At 40.3% G+C, this 23306-nt stretch overlaps 4 protein-coding genes across 7 annotated transcripts; 2 read left to right on the top strand and 2 right to left on the bottom strand.

The window, feature by feature from the left end:
- Window positions 1–1268: 1268 nt before the first annotated feature.
- mad2l2 (mitotic arrest deficient 2 like 2) lies at window positions 1269–4307 on the bottom strand. The gene is made up of 8 exons (XM_073470574.1): window positions 3969–4307; window positions 3455–3573; window positions 3278–3349; window positions 3091–3191; window positions 2879–2973; window positions 2528–2601; window positions 2268–2360; window positions 1269–2091 (listed from the first exon to the last, which is right to left on the bottom strand). Exons 1-8 carry the CDS (start codon window positions 4006–4008, stop codon window positions 2053–2055), a joined length of 633 nt encoding a protein of 210 aa, XP_073326675.1. The 5' UTR covers window positions 4009–4307; the 3' UTR covers window positions 1269–2052.
- An 850-nt stretch (window positions 4308–5157) lies between these two features.
- LOC140999966 (solute carrier family 25 member 45-like) lies at window positions 5158–8720 on the top strand. Of its 2 annotated transcripts, none has more exons than XM_073470572.1 (7): window positions 5158–5256; window positions 5688–5747; window positions 5834–5877; window positions 5958–6026; window positions 6144–6332; window positions 6811–7045; window positions 7364–8720. In XM_073470572.1, exons 2-7 carry the CDS (start codon window positions 5711–5713, stop codon window positions 7642–7644), a joined length of 855 nt encoding a protein of 284 aa, XP_073326673.1. In that variant the 5' UTR covers window positions 5158–5256; window positions 5688–5710; the 3' UTR covers window positions 7645–8720. The 2 variants fall into 2 exon arrangements, with proteins under 2 accessions (XP_073326673.1, XP_073326674.1); XM_073470573.1 differs by having other exon boundaries at window positions 5158–5281.
- Window positions 8721–9291: 571 nt separating this feature from the next.
- LOC140999965 (solute carrier family 25 member 45-like) lies at window positions 9292–13936 on the top strand. 3 transcript variants are annotated; one of them, XM_073470570.1, is made up of 10 exons: window positions 9292–9335; window positions 9488–9567; window positions 9795–9851; window positions 9929–9978; window positions 10075–10131; window positions 10774–10817; window positions 10898–10966; window positions 11084–11272; window positions 12124–12358; window positions 12939–13936. In XM_073470570.1, the coding sequence occupies exons 5-10, from the start codon at window positions 10086–10088 to the stop codon at window positions 13217–13219; spliced, it is 864 nt and encodes a 287-aa protein (XP_073326671.1). In that variant the 5' UTR covers window positions 9292–9335; window positions 9488–9567; window positions 9795–9851; window positions 9929–9978; window positions 10075–10085; the 3' UTR covers window positions 13220–13936. The 3 variants fall into 3 exon arrangements, with proteins under 3 accessions (XP_073326671.1, XP_073326670.1, XP_073326672.1); XM_073470569.1 differs by lacking the exon at window positions 9929–9978; XM_073470571.1 differs by lacking the exons at window positions 9929–9978; window positions 10075–10131.
- Window positions 13937–14783: 847 nt separating this feature from the next.
- Window positions 14784–23011, bottom strand: LOC141000311 (solute carrier family 35 member E2A-like). The gene is made up of 9 exons (XM_073471002.1): window positions 22718–23011; window positions 21384–21846; window positions 20526–20661; window positions 18547–18674; window positions 18285–18405; window positions 18154–18207; window positions 17986–18058; window positions 17556–17701; window positions 14784–17162 (listed from the first exon to the last, which is right to left on the bottom strand). The coding sequence occupies exons 2-9, from the start codon at window positions 21661–21663 to the stop codon at window positions 16934–16936; spliced, it is 1167 nt and encodes a 388-aa protein (XP_073327103.1). The 5' UTR covers window positions 21664–21846; window positions 22718–23011; the 3' UTR covers window positions 14784–16933.
- Between the last annotated feature and the right edge of the window lie 295 nt (window positions 23012–23306).

Genomic DNA, 23306 nt, shown 5'->3' with positions numbered 1-23306 from the left:
TATGGTTTAGTCAGTGTTATATACGTCTGATAAGGCTATTGGCTGTGATGCAATTCACCCATCCATTCCATTTAGACTTCCCCCTTTTGAACTTTGATCAACAAGGACACATACTGTAACTGTATGCATGAATCTGTTATTTTTTATCATGGACTTGGCCACTGGAAGGTTGTATTATTCCTCTGAAACAACAAACATTCTACCATCTACAAAAAAATAGCATTAAATTACCAAATAACTTCAGCCCTTTAATCTTTGTAAAAGCTTGATGATCTAACTAACTTAGTAAGACAGGGAGTAAATCAAAGCTGCTTGAACTGACTCTGCCTCGCTTTCTGATCCATTCACAGGATCTACAACAGACTTAGTGGTGGCAGCACTGGGACAGCAGTGAAGGCAGCAGGAGCTTTGGCTGCACTGGTGTCCATTTACATCATAGGATACGTGACAGGATACTACGTCCATAGGTGCTGAGAAAAGACATTTTAGAACGATTTAGATTTAGAAAAATAGCGTGCTCACAGGGAAGCCTGATTTGGGATTTTTGTTTAATTCATTGACATTCTGTCATCATTGTCTTCATTTTTATACATTATATTGAAAGTCATATAAATGTTTGTAAAGCGTTATTTATTCTGAATGATATACAGACAGATTCGTGGCCCAGTGGTCCTGGGCCCGTCTGTGTGGAGTTTGCATGTTCTCCCCATGTTTGTGTGGGTTTCCTCTGAGTGCTCCAGTTTCCCAGCCATCAGAACGTGTATATTTGGTTAATTCTCCGGTCAGTGCCCTTGCTGGTTGCTGGCTGCCCACTGCTCAGGAATGGGTTACATGCAGATAACAAGTTTCAATACACTGTACAATTGTATGTGATAAATAAAGATTTTTCTTCTTCTTCTTGCCTTAATGAAAATTGAGTCTTGCAACATGCACCAACAAAGATTCAACTGAATATTAAATAGAAAAAAGTATCAAATTGTATCTTGCAAGTGCAGTTGTATTAACTGCACATTCTATACTGCATGTAAAGTCTGGTTTACATGTAGTTTATATGGTGACAAATCATTCACCACTGTATAAAGAACTTTGTTGCATGACTTCATAGAGTGGCATCACCACACTGCTGCCATTGACTCTAGAATCACTGTCATTTCTTCTGTGGGCTTGTTGGAGGGTCCACTGCTCAAGGGCTCACTGTAGTTGTGACTAGTGGTTCAGGGGTCCTCTCAGCCTGTGCTCAGAAATATGAATCCCTGCTTTAATACACCTTATGACAGAGGTTGATGATGTTTTTATTACAATTTAATAATTTGACACATATTATCAGCAGTAAAAATTACATTGCTCTTCTGTCAAAACATCAAAACTTTGAATTTGTCACATCACAATGGACACAATCATTACTGCATGTTGTAAATGTGCATGAGAAAACACAACAAGCTCCTTTTTATTCCATAGGAACCCACCCAAACCTTTCACACTGTATTCTTGACCGACGCTATGACTCAGTGGGACATGATAGTGGGTGAAATAACTGTCCTTCAAACAGAACAAGATTATCTAACCTCTGGACTCCCTCTGCAGCTGAAAAGACAACATCTAGGGAGCATTAGCAAAAGAGACACAGAGGGAGGATATTTTTACATTGACGGTACCACACAGCTGAGGGTTAAACTGACACCAGTGGTTTGTGCTGTAAAAGCTGGTGAAGTATTTTTGAACCAGCATATTCAATGTCCCCTGTAATTTTACTGTCATGGTGCAACAACTATATTTGGATCATCATGTTACACCGAACATCTGCAAACACAATACATGACAATAAAAAACAAGCATGTACATGCATAGTTGTATGGCCTGCAATCAAATCACAGGAAGACATCAAACAGTCTAGGCCAGATTTGATTCTTAATGAGACATCAGCTGTGTCCATCAGTCCTACCCTGCAGCATAATGTGCACACCTCATATTTCCTTCTTGATGATCAACAAAAACTTGTTTGAAAATGGTATGTTTTACACTTTGTTCCACTTCCTTCTAAAGAGCAAGGAGCTACGTCTTCTGGGCTCTTTCTTCCACGTAGAGCTGCATCTGTTAAAGGCAGAGAACAACAGGAAAATCAGTATGAGCAAATGGGTTGACAAGATTAAATTTAAGGAAAAAACAAACAAAACAGAATTAGAGTTAAACCTCGCTTTAAATTTGGTGTCTTAGATTTTTGTCTTTGACCACATATACTGAACAGTGAGTGGGATGTTTCTGCTTACTTTTACTATGTCAGATGTCATTGTCTTCAGTGGGATCAATCTTGGCTCCTGCATGTGGACCTCCTGCTCATCAGCAACTATCCACGGAAAATCCTTGATAGGGAAAAGCAAAAATGTGAGCCAACACATCCATGGAATTATTTACTGTTTATATATCATTAGTGCTGATTACAATACTATCAATAAATAAATAGGCTGCTCTGTTAATATTAGAAGTTGTACATCACGAGTTAATCTGGAGGTTTATTTTAAAATCTCACCTTGATGACTTGAACCTTCTCCATGTTGCGTGTAGCAGCATCTCTGGTATGTACTAGGACTGTAAAGGAACAACCTGTGACAAAAAAACAAAACAACTACAGGTCACAACTAAGTCTATTCACACCTGAAAATCATTTACAAGTCATATCATCTCCTTAATCAAGTAATTGTCACTACAAGCTGCTTCTCAATCAACACAATCAATTTCAGCTCATCTAGCTTTTGAGAAGTCATTTACTTCTTTGAATGGTCAATAAGGCTCAGTTGTTTTACACCCTAAACTACGCTTCACAGGTGTATCGTATGTATCTGTCATGTACTTCTCTTCACGAAATCATTAGTTGCATTACCTGGTGGGTTATTATTTAAAACAGCATCACACACACTGATCTTCAGGATGAATGCCCTCAGCAGCTGCTCCACATGTGTCAGTAATGTGTCTGAGCTGTAACAACAAAACCACAGGCAGTTAAGGACCATGATAACCACAAAAAAGTACCACAAAATAAGCATGCTGTTTATACTCAATATCAATTGATAAAAAAAGACGAAGTGGTAAAACCTGATAGACAGCAGTGTAGGTTGGGAAATCTCAAAGACAAATCTCTCCACTGGATGATGCTCTTTGTCCATGATGACAACGACCACCTTCTCTGCATCATTCTGGGAGGGAAACAGAAGACTTTAGCAGTATACACACAAATACGGTGAGATCCTTACATTAACCTAAGCATCAGGTCATGTCTTACCTTCTCAATGAGTGGCTTCACACAGTGAAGTGTATCTTGGATATACTGATTCAGTTCTGGGTGACATGACATCTGGAAATAGCCAGCCCCAAAACAAAAAGACCAGTATTAAAGATACAAATAGATAAGCCTTACAATTATGGGTATATAGTAATTACACATAAATTCATGTGTTACCTGCACAGGTACATTATATTTCTTTCTCTTCTGAAATATTCCAGAGGGATAAACTTCACGGACATACAGGATGAGATGAATAGCGACCTCCAGGAACTCGCACAGGATGTCAGCAACCACTGGAAAACAGGAATTCACGGTATAATAACATCTCTCCTGCAAGACCTTTGTTCTTGTATTATGATAGTTTACCACCAAACTCAATGCAAATATCCGGCAATTTAGTATCTCGATGTTGGCTTAACAATACAGGGGACAGCAAGTAAATTTAGGGAGAATTTACATATATAAACAGCCCACTTGTATTAAGCTATGCCGAATAAACCAGCATACATTCATGATTCATCTTATTTATGTTAATGGATTTTCTACTCATAAGCAGGGTCAAATTTAATAGCCAAATAAATCAACTGGATTTTGTCGAGATATTCGTTGACAATTCAGGGGCTATGAACCACGTCAAGAGGAAGGATGCTTGACAGTTTCAAACCAGTGGCTAGTTTGGTCGTCTTACCTTGTCCAAAATTGAGGTCTTGCCTTGTTAGAGTTGTCATATTTTCTTTCCTAAAAGCTGTCAAATGAAACTGCTAATTTTCTAGCTAGCTAACGTTAGCACAGCAGCGGTCTGTCAAGCGTTCATTATCTACTTGATGCTGCTTTTAGTTGTCAGAACGACGATGACAACCAATGGGAAGGAGAGATAAAAATGCCCGGTTAAACAAAGATGAATGGCGGATTACAAAAAACACTGATACTGACTTAAAAACAAACTAAGGATATAATTAATTTCACGACGGATCCGCGGCTTTTTCCCTCCGTTACAAAACCTCAGAGCATCGACGCGCATTACATTGACGTCACTGTGTTTACAAGATGCTTAACGTCTACTAGTGATGACGTTGCTTGGCCTTACCTTAGAATGTTTGTGATTCTGGAGGTTATTTGAAGTTTTAATAAACAATTGACGCCAAAATACATCTTAAATACATCAGACTGGGATGTGAATTTCGTAAAATAAGCATCTTTTTTTTTTTAATGCAGCCACATTTATTTGTTAAACCTCGTTAAAAGTGAATGACTGAAACAAAATCAGACCATCAGAGTTGCACGACTATTTTATTGTATTTTAATTAGACTTCAATGTTCGATTTATTTCCTCCTGCAATGTAACTGACTGTATTCCTCAGGTTTAATTTTTTTTTATTTCATGAAAACTTTTTTATTTTTATTTTTTTATAATTTGTTTTTTAATCAACAGGGTCGACAAATGAACACACCCAAAGCTCTGTATCTAAATTCAAGGGAGAAACGTGGGTGCTGTTAAGTGACACCCCAAATCATCTTTTAGTGATGTCATATGGGTCAGGTGCACCCTGAACACACCACCACTTTTTTTATTTTACATTTTAAATTATATTGCCTTATAATTAAAAATCCAAGAGTGCACATGTACACAAACATTTAGTCAGGGCTTTCAGGGAAAAGTTCAATAATGTTTCAAAAGCTTATTACTTGTTTGTGGTTTAATAAACTGTGTAATTTTAATGTTTTAAAAAACATTGCAAAGTATATAGAATAACAAAAAAACATCCGGATTGTGTTTAAAGTATCAAGAATCTGAACAGTGGGAAATTCCCTTAAAGGTCTGCAGAAATGCGAATTTTCGGAAAATGACCACAAAGGGCACAAAATGGACGGTTCAACAGTCCAAACGCTATCGGATTCACTCCAAGTCTGTGGACAAAGTCTGAGTCTGTGAATGTGGACACCGGCAAAGACAGGACTTCAGGACTTTCAATGAGGTGACGCTTTCAGACGATAGGCAAGGTGGTCTAATTCAACAAACGCTTTTTGTATGATATATTGCTAACAATACACACATAACCTGGTTAGCTACATGTGTAGTCTAACAGTGTTTACACGCGATATATGTATCTTTTAAGCTTGCACTGGGCAGGCTAACGTTGCAACCACTAAAGTCAAATAAAGACTTGTGGAAAAAAACATGTTGTTATTAAATCCTCTGGAGAACAGGGTTGGTAACATTATAATAGTAGCTGCGTGGGAAAAAGCCATTCGGTTTTTCCACTTCTGTTAGTTTAGAAGGATTTTGACCTGAGTTTGGACACATACGTCCAGTCATATATTAACTATCCTGGCTGCCAGACCAGTCAGGTCGCTCTATAGGCTGCCAGCTGTCAATCTGCATCCTCACGTGTTATCTTTATAACAGGGAGTCGTGGAACTGTGCAAGTCATGCCTTTTTTGGACTTCATAGCTGGAAGCATTTCAGGTAAAATAAATAAAAATAGAAATCTTATTTTCTGCGTAAGTTAATATTGTTTTGGAAAATAAACATTCCCTTGTTGGTTATTGCAGGTGCAGTGGGAATTGCAGTTGGACATCCAATAGACACCGTGAAGGTTGCATGACACTTGAAACACATAAACATGACTAAATGCGTAAAATGTTCTTTTTCTGACTCCTCGTGTTTAATTGGTAGGTGCGCCTGCAGGCCCAGGTGTATAAAGGGATATTTCCCTGCATTGCTAAAACATACTCTCATGAAGGGGTAGGTGTCTTGTTCTCTTTAGTTGTTTCACCAGATATCACTGCATAAATACTCAGTCTCCACTAGAGATCACATGAGAGAGAGGACTGATGCATGATTATCTGTTTATTATTTCAGCTCCGTGGATTCTTCAAGGGCATGGCATTTCCGGTGATGACAACAGGCCTCGCCAACTCTGTTGTGTTTGGCTGTTACAGTAATGCTTTAGATTACCTCACTCAGTCTCAGCGCAGTGACAGAAGTCAAGGCAAACCGGCCTCTGCTGCACAGGTCTTCACAGCCGGCTGCTTCTCAGGCCTGGTGCAGGTAAGAACACCTGACATTCACTGGCTGGTTTCATTCAAGGCACCTTGCAGGATTATAGGTGCAGGTATTACAGGCACAATGACTGTTAGGGCTCCAAAGGACAAGTGCTATGAAAGTGACCATTTTCAGGGTGTGAAACATTTTCATTCACAAAGATAACAGTAAATTATTTCTAGTTTCATGCATTGTGTGTTCCCCACCTACTATAAGGCAGGTGTAGAGGAAGAGCTCCAAAAAAAGTTCAGAGAAAAGTGTAAAGTGCTGATGGCCACTAGAGGTTGCAATGTTTATTACATACCAATAAACAAAAGTCTTGGTCAGTTCAGAATGTGTTTGACCTGAGACGGGAGCCAGTGGAGAGGTCAGTTAGTTTGAGTCTTTGTTAGTTTGAGTTATAACTGTCATAGCTTGAAACTATATAGGGTGATAATAATTATTAATTAGGGTGGACTGACCCTTTAACTTGATTTCCTTTCAGGTGTTTGTATGTGCACCCATCGACCTGGTGAAGGTGCGTCTGCAGGGTCAAACAACAGCTGAACGATACCGCGGACCCATTCATTGTGTTGGTGTCATCCTGAGGGAGGAGGGACCCAGGGGTCTGTACAGAGGAGGACTGGCCCTCGCCCTGAGGGACATACCCTGCCATGGACTTTACTTCATGCCTTACGAGGTCACTCGAAGGGCTCTGACTGAAACCGGCAAAGAGCCAGGTCAGTTTTAGAGACAACAGCACAGATCCTCAGTAAATATGTAACCAGGGTAGTGTGTTAAATATGGAAGGCTGTTTTAGTCAGAAAGAATTGATAATATGGTAATTCAAAATGATGAGGTGCTTGCCAAACTTTTAACTTCTAATATAAAGATTATGAGAATATTGTCAGACACTATGTCAAAAATTTAACCTAAGAAGTAAAAGTAGTGACAATATTTAAAATATTAAGTCAAAATAATATAGTAAGTGAAGATTTTCTTTTTTCAGTACACACATGACTTCAAAGATTTTAACTACTAAACCTTTCTGTCCTCAGGCACGTTTGCAATATTAATAGCTGGAGGCGTGGCAGGCGTGACCACTTGGTCATTTGCTACGCCCATGGACGTGGTGAAAGCCCGGCTCCAGATGTCGGGGGCCGGCGGTCGAGTGTACAACGGGGTCCTCCACTGCATGAGAGTGAGCGTCAGAGAGGAGGGAGTGAGGGTCTTTTTCAAAGGCCTCCTGCTGAACAGTCTGAGGGCCTTCCCCGTCAACGCCGTCACCTTCCTCAGCTACGAGAGACTGATGAGGCTTTTCTGTCCACCAGCGACATGAGCTCTCTCCTGACAATGACACTCCTTGTTTTACAAACTGAGCAAGTCTTCCCATGGTGTGAAAATTTCCCCATACATACACAAATTGACTGTAGGTTGGACATTCTCTGGATTTTTTTAACATTATCAGTTGAAACAGTCTCAGTTTTAGTTTTTTTAAGTTATTGAACCTGTAATATTGTTTTAAACTTTTTAAAGACAATGACATTTTATATCCAAAAGGTCAAAGGTCAGTTTCACAGTGACATCGTAATGTTCTGCAAATAATGTTCTGGTCATTATTCAGCGTTATAGCTCAGGAACAGCAACTCGACTAGTGTGCTGAGGCATACAACCGCAAGGCGGTACCTTTTTTTTTTTTTTTTTCCCTGAAAGCATTTTATTCTGGTCAACTGGGCAGAAAAAGTAAAAGTGATTATCTTTATAAATAAACAATACTATGACAGCTGAGAATGGCCGTTCTTGCAATTTTTTTTCCATGATGTTATTTTCAGATCACATGTTAAGTATTTCATAAACTCAATACAATAGTTTCAAATGATAAAAAGGTTATTTTGTCTTGTTTTCTTGAAAAAAATGAAAGCTTGTCGAGATAAGTGTATGTATCACAAGAAATCGAATTTTGTTTTCTTAAGATCACAGGATAATTATGATGAACTCCAAAATGAGTGTTATTTGATCACCTAAATACATTTACATCCTACAGCCATGAACTATGCCCAGTCACACCTGTGGTTAGACCTTTACCCTGCAAAACATCCACAAGCAAATATCAGCCATGAACTGATGTCCTCGCAGCCGTCCCTCTCAGGATAGACCCATGTCTATTGAAATGGTGTATCAGAGGCACTGGAGATGGTCATAATATGGGAATATCAAACTGTGGCTCTGTGTTTTCTCCAATACCAAGGAAACTTCCAGAATGTGGACCTCATACTATCAGCTTGGAGCTTGTGTTACTTCAGGTGTTCCTCTGACAAGTCCAACCACACACCTGAAGAATCCTTTCACAATGCCAGTAATGAATTGTGTAAAGATGATCTTCTTTCTTAAGATAAATAAACTCTTTAAAAACCCTCTTGGATTAGCTGGATAATACATCGTAAAAAACCTGAAAACAGGCTGTTTAGTTTTTTTTTAACTTTATAGAGATATGTGGTTCTCACAGGACAGTGACGCTGCAGACATAATGATCTCAGAGAATATGATGCATTGCTGTAGATTAACCGACCTAATATAACATGAGCTCAACATTAAACATCTAGAGCAGTAAAATGACACATGCGCATCAATGCAGCAGTAGTCATAATCCAAAAACATCAGATATAAAAACACATTACATACAACAAAGAATATTCTAATGGTATACTGTCCACCAAACTGGAAATGTCCCCGGTTTTCATTTTAGAAATCTGGTCACCTTATTTGAACAGTAAGTCAGTGTCCCATAAAGGACCATTTCATATGAGGAAATATTTTGTGTTTTGAGTTATCTGTGTTAAAAAGACTAATTAATTTGGTGGGGGTGTAAATAAATATGTAAATGTGCTACTTCCTGTTAAAACGGAAGTTTATTTTGAAAGTGCTCCGCGGGCATATAAACAGTGAGAAAGTATTAACATGGAGGGAGAGACGGTGATAACCGAAGGAGAGAGTAATGGGAGTTTAGCATCAGTCGTGAGGGCCAGAAAGGTATGTTTATTGCATTTATATGTGTCCAACAGTTTTGAGTTTTTGCTAACCTTCCGGTGCATGCAGAGTACGTTAATGTTTTAAGCTAATGTATTGTTTGGTCTTCTGTTTGTGTGATTTCTGTTCAGCTCTGTCATTGCTGTGTGTTACAGATACAGAATAAAGTCAGCCCGGGCTAACTTCTTTCTACCGGAATGCTACAACTGGATAAGCTAGCATAACACTAACGGAGGTAAAGTGAAATGACGACGAGTTGTGGAAAATGTTTCGATAATTAAATGTCATTGTCAAATCTTCTTCTCAATAGTACTTTGGTTTCATTAACACCTTGAACCTGCACATTACCTCCAGTCATATATTAACTATCCTGGCTGTCACACCAGTTCTACAGGCTGCTAGCTGTAAATCTGCATCCTCAGGTGTTATCTTTATAACAGGTCAGACACTTGGTCTTTGCAGGTTGTGGAACTGTGCAAGTCATGCCTTTTTTGGAATTCATAGCTGGGAGCATTTCAGGTAAAATATATATATATATATAAAATTAAAATTGTTATTTGTGACAGTAAATATACTGTGGTGAGTGTTTCCCCCAGGATGAAGTTGTAGCAGCGGAGGTGTCACACGCCTGCAATTTATTACACAGGTACATAAAGTACATACGAGTTGTGATGAGCATGTCTTTTAAACTCATCTGAAAATTTCAATCTACACGGGCAAAAATCTAATATCACCTTTGGAGGGGACAACTACATGAAGTTTTCTCAAGAGCGACTTGAAGAGGACACCAAATGTAGTGGTGAATATCAAACACTCCCCAACACCCTGCCAGATAAGAAAAACTACATTAATACTGCAAACACTGGTAGTTGTGTTTACAGCGATATACTGGCAAGGCAAATAATTTTTTTTCCAGGATGAGGGGGGTTGTGCTCCACCAACCCCCCCGAGATTTACGCCTATGTGATTTGACAAACAAGTTATTGTTTTGTGTGATCCGATCACCCACTGGGTGATCATTTACATCCGCTGGGTGACCGTTTGTCACTGGTGCCACTATCACAAATTCATTCTCCCAATTATTCATTGTTAATTTTCCTTTTATTCTAAAATTAATTTGCATTATCAAACAGTGCTGATTTACTTAACTTTAATGATATTTCAGTGATAAAATAACTTAAATTCATGGTTATTGGAGTCCTCTCTTCTCCGTTCCTTTGTTTTACTCGCTTTTACTCACAGGTTTGTTAATTGACCGAGATATGAAGCGTCCATAGCGCAAAATAATATAACATCAGAGATAAAACACTCTCCTCTCCCCTCCTCTCGTCTTCCTCAACAGCGGCAGTCAGTTTTTAACAGCTGCTATTTGCATGAAACACTGGTAGTATTTGTAGCCTTTATATGAGGAGAATTTACATTTCCTTGTTGGTTATTGCAGGTGCAGCGGGAGTGGCAGTTGGACATCCAATAGACACCGTGAAGGTTGTATAACACTCTGAAATCCATTAACATGGCTAATACGCTAAACTAGCTTTTTCTGACTCCTCATGTTTCATTGGTAGGTGCGCCTGCAGGCCCAGGTGTATAAAGGGATATTTCCCTGTATTGCTAAAACATACTCTCATGAAGGGGTAGGTGTCTTGTTCTCTTTAGTTGTTTCACCAGATATCACTGCATAAATACTCAGTCTCCACTAGAGATCACATGAGAGAGAGGACTGATGCATGATTATCTGTTTATTATTTCAGCTCCATGGATTCTTCAAGGGCATGGCATTTCCGGTGATGACAACAGGCCTCGTCAATTCCGTTGTCTTTGGCAGTTACAGTAATGCTTTAGATTACCTCACTCAGTCTCAGCGCAGTGACAGAAGTCAAGGCAAACCGGCCTCTGCTGCACAGGTCTTCACAGCCGGCTGCTTCTCAGGCCTGGTGCAGGTAAGAACACCTGACGTTCACTGGCTGGTTTCATTCAAGGCACCTTGCAGGATTATAGGTGCAGGTATTGCAGGCATGATGACTGTCAGGGCTCTTAAGGACAACAAGTGCTATGAAACTGACCACTCTCAGGGTGTTAAGCCTCTTCATTCACAGAGAGAACTGCAAATAATTTGTAGTTTTATAGTTTTAGTTCTTGTTTTAGAGACCTCTAAGGAGAGTTTAGATGTTGTGTGAAAATAAGACATAAAGTGTAAAGTGCTACTGACCCCAAGAGGTTGCAATGTTCATTACATCCCACAAAAAAAAGTCTTGGTTTAGAACGGGGTTAAGAATGTGTTTGACCTGAGACAGGCATCATTGGAGAGGCAAATGGTTCATGAGAATCAAAAGTTTAGCAATCACCCATGTAAGTTTTAATAGTGCATGAGTTTAAGGGGAAACTTGGTTTTTGGTTTAAAAGTCCTCATCATTCGATAATAAGCATGTTCCACCTGCAGTCGGGCCTTCAACAGTCCCTTCAGAACTGGCACCGGCTCCACACTGACCACAGTTTGAGCCTGGTTTCTATGCATCAGCCAGAAGGACAACTTCTTCTTCTTCGCACAGTATTTTTGCCCTGTGCACAATGGATTTGCTCTAAGAGAACCATGAATACTATACTTTAAGAGCAACTTATGGGAAATCGGCTCATTAGTCTTTCAGATACTATGTCATAGATCTAAGTGTTGGACAAGAGTTACTGTTTTCAATGTGTGAGGCACTTTACTTTTGCTGTATGAAATATGCTCTACAGATAAAGTCTAGTAATAATTTGGGTGGACTGACCCTTTAACTTGATCTGCTTTCAGGTGTTTGTATGTGCACCCATCGACCTGGTGAAGGTGCGTCTGCAGGGTCAAACAACGGCTGAACGATACCGCGGACCCATTCATTGTGTTGGTGTCATCCTGAGGGAGGAGGGACCCAGGGGTCTGTACCGAGGAGGAATGGCTCTCGCCCTGAGGGACATACCCTGCTATGGACTCTATTTCCTGCCTTATGAGGTCACTCGAAAGGCTCTGACTGAGACTGGCAAAGAGCCAGGTCAGCCAGTTTCCTTCTGTCAGGAAAAATAATAGATGAAATGTTAGAGATAATACAAAATAAAAAATACTTGGTAAATCAAAAATGATGAGATGCTAAACCAAACGTTTAACTTTCTTAGTAAAATTGATTTTATTCTATGAGAATACTGTGAGATATTTAAGTAAAGATCATGAGATGACACATCGTAATGATTCAAGACTAATTATAAGATACTAAAGTTGGACTTGTCAGAAGACATCAGATCTAAGATTATTGATTCAGTTTGTTGTGCTTTCGACTTAGTAAATCTCCTAATTTTAATACATATAATACCTGTTTACTCAGTATCTCATGTTTTAGTATCGCACACTTTTAACTTACTCTAGCATAATTTACTGTGAGTTTTGTCCTTTTTTTGGGTGAAACAGGTTTCCATATGAAAGAAACCACACTGATAAAAGTCAAGCTGGACTTCTCTGGACAGAGCTTTTGTTAACTGCTGTTCAGGAGAAAGTTTGGTTTTCATTTATCTTGGTTTTTCGTGTTATCTACAATAATTCTTCAGTACACACATGACTTAAAACCTTTCTGTCCTCAGGTACATTTGCAATATTGATGGCTGGTGGCATGGCCGGTGTGATCACCTGGGCCTTCGCTACACCCATGGACGTGGTAAAAGCCCGGCTCCAGATGTCGGGGGCCGGCGGCCGAGTGTACAACGGGGTCCTCCACTGCATGAGAGTGAGCGTCAGAGAGGAGGGAGTGAGGGTCTTTTTCAAAGGCCTCCTGCTGAACAGTCTGAGGGCCTTCCCCGTCAACGCCGTCACCTTCCTCAGCTATGAGAGTCTGATGAGGCTTTTCTATCCACCAGCGACATGACCTCACTCTTGACAATGACACTCCTTTTCTTGCAAACTAGCAGGTCTTCCCATGGGGTGGACATTTCACTTTAAATACACAAACTGACTGTAGGTCAGACATTCTCCAGGGTTTTTGAACATAACCAGTTGAAACAGTTTTAGTTTTTTAAAAATATCGAATCTGAAATTCTGTTTGAAACTTTTACAGTCTGAATGGAATAAGTCAACTCTCATACAGCTAGTGTCAGAAACCTCAACACACTATATCAAGGATGTTTGTTTGATGAAAATGTTCAAATTCAGCTCCAGCTGAGTCTCCTGTGACTTGAAACGCTTATGAGGGAAGAAGACAAATTGTGAATGTAAACGTTTTAAGAGTTTTTATGATAGTTTTTTTTTTTTTTTCAAAGCATTTTATTCCTGTGAAGCGGTTTTCATATAAATAAACAATTCTACGTAAGCCGAGAATGGCCTCATGCCGTAATCTTGAGGTCAAAACTTGAGATAATTGTTTTGGTTTCTTGTGAAGACAGGTTAATTTACGAAAGGCTGTCTCGTGGGAGAACGGAATAATTCATCACAATAAATCCACTTGTGTTTTCTGACGATCATGGGGTAATTATAGAGAATTCCAAAATCAGTGTCTTGTTCATCTGATCACATTTGACTTTGACCTACAAAATTTCCAGTTAATCTGATGACCTTTCTTTTCTTGTGGCAACAGGTTGTTCTCTCTTGATCTCAAGCTGACAAAGCTAATTTTCTCGATTAAAGAATTACTAACTTGTGATCTTGAGATAATGAAATTTATTTAAAAAAAAAAAAAACAGTTGCCAGCATGGCACTTCTGGGCTTCCATACAATATCAAGAATAGTTGATTTCATTATGTGTGACTGGTGCATCATCATTTGCACTTGTATGTCATATATCAACATATTGTGTGTGTATACTAATAGGTGGAACATTACTCTGTGTGACCTTTGGGTAAAGATCAGCAAGTCTCCAAATGTTGTCAGCTCTATGTTGACATGTTAAGTCTTTGTAATTGTGAACATAGTAAAGCATTTAAGCTGCAAACAGCTTGATATATTGCTCAAGAGTTCAGGGAGACTAAAAGCTAGGAGAGTAAATATGGGCATTGCATACACCTGATGACCAGAAACGTAACTCTAGATGAATAAAGCGTGTTCCAAGGAGGTTGTATCAAATCTCTTGACAGCTTTTTGTGCTTCCCTGTGGTCAACAAGTCAGATATTTCTAAGAGCTGTATCGTAGGCAACTGGACTTGTTTCAGTTGCCTACGATACAGTACTTAGAATTACCATGACCTGGATCACTGAGAACCTTCATCAACAAGTCAGATATTGCAGGTTTAAGAATTTGAAGGTCAAGAATGAAAAAGTGTGTTGTTTACATGTGCACAAATAGGAAAAATGGGACATATGATGCAGGTAAGGATAAGTAAGGATATTTCCCAAAACTAGTTATAATCCAGATAATGGTGTGTGTGTTAATCAGCACTCAACACTGTTAATCAGTACTGACTGACCCCTCCAAATACAAAATAGGCTTACACAATGTCTGAAGAGAAAATATTTTATTCTCTGCAGTCTCATTAAACATCATTACATCCTCACTAAAGACTCTTCTTAATGAATATTTTTACATCCTTGATTTGCACGTTCCCAAACACACAGTTCATGACTACTCCCTCCTACCTCGACACTTTCCACTTTAAAAACCTTTAATGATACAAATACACGGAACAACTCTGCATGTTCGAACTTGCCTCTTGAAGCAGCATTCCCAAGACTTAATATGGAAGATTAACGATAGATTTATCGGGAATTAATATTAAATCTAAGCCCACACCTTGATTTTATAAACACTTGACTGAGAAACAACAGGGAAACAACCAGGTATAATGAACACATTTGTAATGTAAAAAAAAAAAAAAAATTCAAGTCAGACAACCCTTAAGGTTCCATTCCAAAGAGATGTTTAAGTGTGGGCACAAAACGTGTCGGAAAAGAAAAAAAAAAGACTGCTTCTTGAGGCACTGCAGCAAAAGTAGAACATTAAAAACATAAAAGAATCAAGCACTTATCTGTGAGACTTGGAATGATTAACACAGATTAGTCCTATCAGACACCTGATGGACTTTGTCATCACTGACCTCGAAAAATAAAAAAATTAGTCAAGAAGCCTGAACCAGACTGGTTTAGAGGCAGTATGGCTGTTGCGGTATAGTGAGAATAAGATTCACGTATTTGTTAGATTATAGGCACCATGCAGCTGACAAAATGACACTAATTTGTTGCTATGACAGAAAGGCATCTGTGGAAGAAAGTTCACATTCATCACAGGAGCTGAGACTGTAAGACTGTGAACTCCTGAACTCATTCATGGACAGCTAGTAGTAGCAACAACAACCACAGGATAAGTCATAGAATTGACAATTTCATCAGTGTCATTGGTTTTACAGATATCCTAACTGGTTTATTATTCGGTGGGTTTTATTTTTTGTTGTACGACCCACTGGTTTTGCAATCACCATGATGACATTGGTGAAAATAGATCCAACAGAGTGAGAAACCTGAACAGTTAGACAATCAGTTCCTAAACCAGTAGAACCAACTGTGAGCTCATGTTGCTAATGACCCCTCATTTCAAGTACAATGAGTACAGATGGTCAAAGTTGAACCAGGTATTTGGTTTGTAAAGTGGTTGGCTTCTTGTGTAACATTTTACAATGTGCCTTCTTATTTTACTACCTTAGGGGTTTGTTTAAAACCTGTTTTATCTTTTAACTGTTAGACATAAGCAACAGAGACAAAAATTAAACCCCAGTGGTCATAAACCTTATTTTTCCAAGATTATGAATGTGTAACATACAGCAGCTCATCACTCCATTCATTCTCTGAGGCCCTTTTCCTGTCCTGTTGCCATCCCAGCATGCAGTTTACAAAGAAAAAACAAGAAGAAAATGCAGGTACATAAACCCCACATACACCCACAGTTCATGATAGACGATGAGCATTCCTAGAATGCAGTATGTGGCTTTTAAATGTTCCACACATTATTTAAAAAATGTGTCAAACGGCTAGTCTAAGCTTTGGCTGGACGAGCCTCCACAAGGCCTCTCATCTCAGGCACTGGTGCCCTCTTTACATCTTATATTCTGAGGCAATCAAGACCAATTTTACATTGTCTAATACAGTGTGGGTTACACCGTCACATGATTAAAATCCTACACCTTTACAGATATTCACAATAGCATACATTCAGAAGCAGCTGTACCACAGATGAGAGATAAACCAGCACACTCTGGAATGCAAATGTAAGACAAAAAGCTTACAGAAGTCACTTCCTTCACAGAGCTGAAGGACACCCTGAGCTTCTCCTTTTACTGACTGTTCACAGACAAAACAAAGGATCAAGGATGCTTAAAGGGAAATTATGTTAACAGGTTAGGGACAAAAAAATACTGTATATATTGTTCTACAGGACTAGTGATGGCTTAGTTAAACAAGCACTGACCTTTACCAAGCCAGTCACCAGAGTTTAAGACATGACAGTGACACTAAGTGATAACAGGGAAACAAAAACATGATTGGAGTGCATGGTGAAGGACAAACAAATATTCAGTCATCCTGTCTTGACAGCCTAACTGTATTCTGTAAATACCTTGATCCTGCTTTAGGCAGCATTTCAGTCCCTAGTGCTGAGTCCTCAGTGAGACTGAGAGGATTGAAAGTCCTGGTCCTGGAGTAGTGGCTTGTGGTTCTGCTCAGCAGCCATGGCCTGTAAGCTTTTCCTCTGGAACTGCCTGGCCTTGTTGTAAAAGAAGACCCCGATGAACACGAGGACTGTGCCGGTGGCGCTGAGGAGGGTGATCTCATTGCTGAAGACAATGATGCTCAGCCAAACCGACAGGGCATGTTTGACAGTACTGGCAACACTAAGGAAGAGATGAGGGCTGTTACTGCTGGAATCAACATCAAATTAATACAATTCATGGCCTGAACAAGAACATTATCTGTTACGAGAAACATGGTGAAGACACTCGTTTTAAACTGGTTACTGACATATACAGTCGTACCCCCCAGCACCGTTCAACTGACACTGATGTGTAAAATTGGTGCAGCTCCCCTTTATGATGGCAGAAGCACAAGCTATTTCTACCACGCTGATAAACCCTAGCAAGAACTCAACTGTGCTGGAGATTAAAGAGATTATATTCAGCACTAGGCAGGCGTACTTAATAAAATGGTACACCTGATGGTTGTCAACTGTTGCAAATTGGTGCAAATTAAGAATTATGTTAGAAATAGGTTTTGTGCCTGTCTCCTACCTGAAGGTAACGGGGGAAATCCGTCCCATGAGAGCATAAGCAGTGACACTCTGCAGGTGGAACAGGGTGCCGTCGAAAAGCAGCAACAGGATCATGTCTTGACTGAAGATGAAGCTCCGCCCACTTTTCCCGATCACTGGGATGTCCTGGAAACATGGAGACGGAGCACAACAACCATCAACATCAACATCAACAACCTCGACCTTACACCTTCAGTCCTGCCACATACTGTATCTGTTATCTGTAATCTGTTTTACAGTTTCCTGCCTGTTTTCTTATGTCAGTGTTGTTACTATATTGCCCAACATCTGATAGCAACTGCTGCTATCATACAGCTCTTATTCATTTAATAACTACCGACTTTAGGTACATAATTCTCCTTAACGTAACTCGATACAATAATAACTGTAGCAGCTGTGCGTTGACCTACCAGGAGGAACACCCATGCAGGGATAAGCATGATGACTGCTGCTGCACTCGTATAAAACTGCAGTTCAGGTGGGCTGAAATAAGTCAACAGAGTTTTATAATAAGTGTCTGATTGCATCAAATGATGTCATTTTTCAGTTATAAATAGGAGAATTCACAGTCATTTTACCTAAACCGGTATGTGTCTCCACTTAGCAGTTTTTTGGAGAATACGTTCTGCAAACTGAGATAAGAGACAAAGGGTTAAACATCACAAGCACCACACTGCTGAGGGAATAGCTGTGCTGAGTGCTGCAGTACCAGTCCATGATGTTGGTGGACAGAGCGGCGGAGAAGCCGAGCATGTTGAAGCTGATCTCCGTGGCTGTGCAGAGAGCCAGGCCGGCCATGACCGGGAACAGGGCCAGGTTCACCCACAGCCCTGCAGGTTTCAGAGCAAACAGTACACGCAACACAAAGAGTCAACCGACCTGTCATCACAACACCTACAACACAGTTTTAACCCTCCTTACATTTTACCGCCCGACCCCTTACACATCCAGTACATCAGTGTGCTATGTACCTGTATACTCCCCGAGGATCAGCCTGGACATGATGACGGTGAAAATGGGTGCTGAGCTCTTCACTGTTTCTGCAAAAGACACCGCCACGTTCTTCAGGCTCACCAAGCCCAGAACCACTGTGGTGAACCTGACAAATGGAGGCAAAGATTTAGTTAATACTGCACTTTTGGAAAAACAAAGCATCAACATTGAGCTTGCATCAGCATGTGACACCATGCAACTTCTGATACTGGAGACACATCAACTGAACTCGAGCCCCCTCCTGCTTCCCTGAAATCACTGGTGTGGAAATATTTTGTGTTCCCGGTGAGTTATGTTAACAACGTTTGCGTTGTCGACAAGAAAACCACAGTTTCTAAGCTATGCTATGCGCATGTAGCATATGCGTCCACAGGCAACACGACAGATATGGCAGGACATCTCCGCAGGCATAAGTCATAAGTAGACTTAACTGAGAAAACTACACCGTTAACACAGCTAACTCTTCCGTCCTCATTTAGAGCCAAAATTCAACTTGCACTAAAGCAATAACTAGCACTATAGGGGTATGACATGCAACCTTATTCAGTGGTGTAAAACCCTGGATTTAAGCATTTAATTGGCATACTTGAACCACGCTACGAAATGCCAAGCAGCTCGCATCTTACCACAAAGGTCTTGCCCTCCATGTATGATAATGTGAAGGAAAAAGTTATTGGAGGTCTGAGCAGTTAAGATTTAGTGGCCTTAATGACAGATTGCTGGACCTCCAGAGCAACACAGAGCTACATGAGTGTGCACTCTTCATTCTTGACTTCTCTTCTTCTGTTTACAGTTTGTTTCCAACTGACTGGTGAAACAAGTTATTGTTACATTTATATTGTTAATAGATTATTTAAATTTGACAATAAGGCCTTAGTGGGGTACACTGCAAACGTATAATAGAGATTACATCACTCACTACACCATGAAGACCATCTTTTGAAATAAGAATTAAAAAGTTATCATGGCATAAAACCAATGATCCTAGATGATCCAAGACTAGTCTAAAAATTGTATAGCCATCTGATAGAGAATCGAATCAAATCGAGGATTTGGAGAATGGCGTCACCCCTGATCAAGACCTACTTTGCATAATTCAACAGTGAGGTTGCAGAAGTGAAAATCCCATTCATATTCTAAACCGAGGTTGTCGATTATTGGCCATAATTCAAAACAGACTTACGATGAGCTATGAGATTGTGAAACGATGATATATGCAACTGTAGAAGCCAAAAGTTTGTATATCAATGTCGCTTGAAATCAATGTTGTCTCCACTACCCCCAATCCTAAAGTGTAACAGCGACATCTGTGATTGGTTGAGCTCACCGTTACCATGGAAATGCATCCAAAAGAGTCATGATGGCTAGCAAGTTACTGCTACCATGATCAGATCATTGATGTTACATTTAACAAACAGCATCCATGATTTCTGTTTTTGACTCACAATGGTTTAAGGGAGAGTAGTCCTTCACTCTTTAAATAATTATGAACAGTCTTGTACCTTTGCCTTTTTTCCTGATTTCGATTTACATTTGGGGCATTTAGCAGACGCTTTTGTCCAATGCGAATGTAATTCATACATTCATACACTGATGGCGGTGGCTGCCATGCAAGGTGCCGACCAGCACATCAGGAGCACTTTCTGGGGTTCAGTATCTGCCCAAGAATACTTCAACATGCAGACCAGGGGAATCGAACCAGCAACCTTCTGATAACAAGACGCTGGCTCTAACCCTGAGCCACAGCCGCCCCTCTGTTTTTATTGCTCTGAATCAATGTGTTATGGTCACTGTTCACCTTGTAGTTGGTTGGCTTGGCCCTGGCCTTAAAACTCTTTATGCCTGAAACACCAGTGGGAGGGATGAATGGGAAAATGATGCCTTACAGAACTGGTTCTCAAAGTGGGCGTTCACTTGTTGCTCTATGGATAAATATTTTTAGAGGGCGGGGACCCACCTCATGAGTCCAACAAACAGCATGATCATGATGAAGTTGGGCGGGTACTCGGTTCTGGACTTGTGCTGGTAGAGGCAACAGGGCACAAACATCTTTATGCAGCCTATGACGGTGGTGGAGAGCATCTGAATGGCACCTGGGAAGCATAAGAAAGACAACGAACACCTGCAGCATGAACATAAAAAATAACTTCTCCAACTGGAACTGCAACTGTTACCTAATGTTTACATTTACTTTGTTCTTTCACAGCAAGACCAACAAAGGGAAATGTACTTGCTAGAATCACATGATCACATGATAACGTAATCTCATGGATCCAGCTACCACTAAAAAAGCAATCAGGGTGGACGCTGAACAAGTTTGTCCTGAAAATCTGCTGCAGTACAGCTCCTGCTGAAAGCGGTGCATGTTTCAAGCACAGACATGACTTTGCATTAATTTCAGCAAACAACCTAAAATCAACTTGCAAGCAACATAAAAATGCATGAGTTAGGAAATCCAAAAGAAAAAATCATTTGAGCCTGGTTGATTCTTGCTTTACAATGTTTGGCATCTGGCAAGTTCTGGGCATTGAAGTGTCCCTGAATGCATCACCAGTTGAGTTTTTTTCAAAATCATCTCTGCATGATGACAAGACTAACAAAGGTTCCTCATTGAAATTAATTACTTCAAGTCTCATGTTTCTGGAAGTTGGTTTTCACGCCTGAAAATAAGTAAGTCAATCTTAGAACTCATGGTGTGCTTTAGACATGCTCTGCGGTAACACGAAGCACATACGCAATATATAGTTTAAGAGATAAAACCTGCAGAAACACTGGTGTGGTCTAATGAGAAGTGTAGTATTCTTTTTTTTTTTACCCAGCATGCTGGGCTCCCCCTCCAGCAGCGACAGGATGTACTTGTTGAGGAACAGGGTGCAGAAACTGAAGAAGTACCAGAAGCCTAGGTAGGTCATGGAGCGCCAGTTCCACACCCCTGACTCCGCCTCGATAACCGTCGTCTCTGTAACCGTGATCTTCAGCACCTGCTCCCCTGGCAGGCTCTCGCTGCGTGCCAGCACCACTCGCTCCTGGCGGGTGGTGAACGGCGACAGGAGGCGCCACAACGGGTGCCTGGCATCTCGCCTGCTGCCTGGCATCTCGCCTGCTGCCTGAGGGCCCCAAGGGGCCCCACAGGTGGGTGATGGGAGGGAGGTGAGGGGGTCGATGAGAGCTTTAAATGTCAGTCCATCCTCTGGTTGGTCTGGCGATTGATCCGGCTTTCAGTCTTACAGGAAATGATGCAAATGCTTTGAGTGCTGGTGTCCCCTGTCCTGCAGAAGCTGGGGAAGACCAAAAATCATTTTCTGTCAGGTGAAACACAAGGTCAACAGTAGGAAAAGTGTGATATTTACACTGGAACGTCACTTATTCTTTGAATCATACATTTAGTGAATGCCCATTCACTTGTAACAAATTTTAAAATATTACATAAAGTGTCTCTCGTCTCGCCCTGGTCTTATATTTGACATATTACTGGACTGTACAGACTCACAACCTTCAAAACACTCACCAAAACTCACCCTTTTAAAACTGCTTTTAATGAATAACTCCTGTAACTTTTTTATGTTTTTAGTGTGTTCTTTTTATTATTCTGCTTTTTAACCTGTAAAGTGTCTTTGTGTACCCTGAAAAGCGCTATATAATATAAAAGTATTATTATTATTATTATTATCATTATTATTATTATTACTGTATCCATGTATAATGCGGATTGACATCCCTACTGGCTCTTCACTATGCTCTGTTGTGTTATGTTATATGCTATTGACAGTGACACTACACTGATGCTGCTAACACCTAGTTACAAACACTATTTTGTATTCCCAGTTCAAACTAACACAAGTACAGCAGCTCCTCGTGTGAAAGGCAGCAGGGGTTTGAGCCACAACTGTGCCTGTTGCTGAAAAGAGACCAACTATTAGAGGTGAGTCACACACAAACCGCGAGGCTAAGTGCTCTGTGTTGGGTTTAATATGTACAAACGTCCTGTGGTTTGGTCTCAAGTGCCATCAATAACAAAGCAATGTACCGTTCACTATAAACATACAGAGGACACTTTAAGTTTTGTGTTGCTAGCTTCTTCTCGCAAGAACACCGGGTTTCATGGTGACATGTAAACTCCAAATGTAGTTAAGGAAGACGAACTCTTACCCGTCTTTGGATCTGGATGATTGAGTAAAGACTATAAAATACCGCTAACCCAGCCGGTCAACGCCACAGCAGCGAGCCGCGTAGAAAGAGGAAGTTCAGCATTGACGTTAGCTCGGGGCATGGGATCCAAATGAGAGGAAGCGACAAAGCCCGCCGTGCTACACGCCATGCTACACAACCCGAGGAAGGGTTAACTGAGGCTACACCTAAAACACGCAAATATGTCGCTATCTATCGGGGCTGTCCATAGCTGCCCACCTGAGACGTGGCTGCTAAAAACAATAAAGTCGCAGTGTTAAGCTAGCCTCCAACTACAACCGAATGCAAATGACAGGGCTTCAAATTAAAACCTCCATTGTTGAAACAAAATCACTGCTAACCCTGAATTACATTTATTTTAACGTAATGATTGCTATGATTTATTTTTGTTATATTTTTAATTGCGAGTGACAGTTTGCACTTATTTAGTAACTTTCGCCAGAGCAAAAAACAAAACAAACAAAAAAACATACATGCTTTTATTTTACATGATACAATCGCTGTGTTTCCGGTGGGTCTAACTTTACGCAGCTGCCACGAGACACAATAG

Source organism: Pagrus major, chromosome 7, assembly GCF_040436345.1.
Source record: "Pagrus major chromosome 7, Pma_NU_1.0".
Classification (NCBI taxonomy): Eukaryota; Metazoa; Chordata; class Actinopteri; order Spariformes; family Sparidae; genus Pagrus; species Pagrus major.
The sequence above is the reverse complement of the archived record's forward strand: the minus strand, read 5'-3'. Positions and strand labels throughout refer to the sequence as shown.

Bases quoted from the DNA above. Each gene is read 5' to 3' on its own strand.
- LOC141000311 (XM_073471002.1), bottom strand. From the start codon at position 21,663: ATGCCAGGCAGCAGGCGAGATGCCAGGCACCCGTTGTGGCGCCTCCTG. The intron at 20,662-21,383 runs GTAAAAAAAAAA...TATGCTTCCCAG, and splicing joins GGGGGAGCCCAGCATGCTGG to GTGCCATTCAGATGCTCTCC. The intron at 18,059-18,153 runs GTAAAATGACTG...GACTTATTTCAG, and splicing joins GGAGACACATACCGGTTTAG to CCCACCTGAACTGCAGTTTT.
- LOC140999965 (XM_073470569.1), top strand. From the start codon at position 9,815: ATGCCTTTTTTGGAATTCATAGCTGGGAGCATTTCAG. The intron at 10,132-10,773 runs GTGAATATCAAA...TGGTTATTGCAG, and splicing joins AGAGGACACCAAATGTAGTG to GTGCAGCGGGAGTGGCAGTT. The intron at 10,967-11,083 runs GTAGGTGTCTTG...TTATTATTTCAG, and splicing joins AAACATACTCTCATGAAGGG to CTCCATGGATTCTTCAAGGG.
- LOC140999966 (XM_073470572.1), top strand. From the start codon at position 5,711: ATGCCTTTTTTGGACTTCATAGCTGGAAGCATTTCAG. The intron at 6,333-6,810 runs GTAAGAACACCT...ATTTCCTTTCAG, and splicing joins GCTTCTCAGGCCTGGTGCAG to GTGTTTGTATGTGCACCCAT. The intron at 7,046-7,363 runs GTCAGTTTTAGA...TTCTGTCCTCAG, and splicing joins TGAAACCGGCAAAGAGCCAG to GCACGTTTGCAATATTAATA.
- mad2l2 (XM_073470574.1), bottom strand. From the start codon at position 4,008: ATGACAACTCTAACAAGGCAAGACCTCAATTTTGGACAAG. The intron at 3,350-3,454 runs GTAACACATGAA...GGCTATTTCCAG, and splicing joins AATATAATGTACCTGTGCAG to ATGTCATGTCACCCAGAACT. The intron at 3,192-3,277 runs GTAAGACATGAC...TTTCCCTCCCAG, and splicing joins TGAAGCCACTCATTGAGAAG to AATGATGCAGAGAAGGTGGT.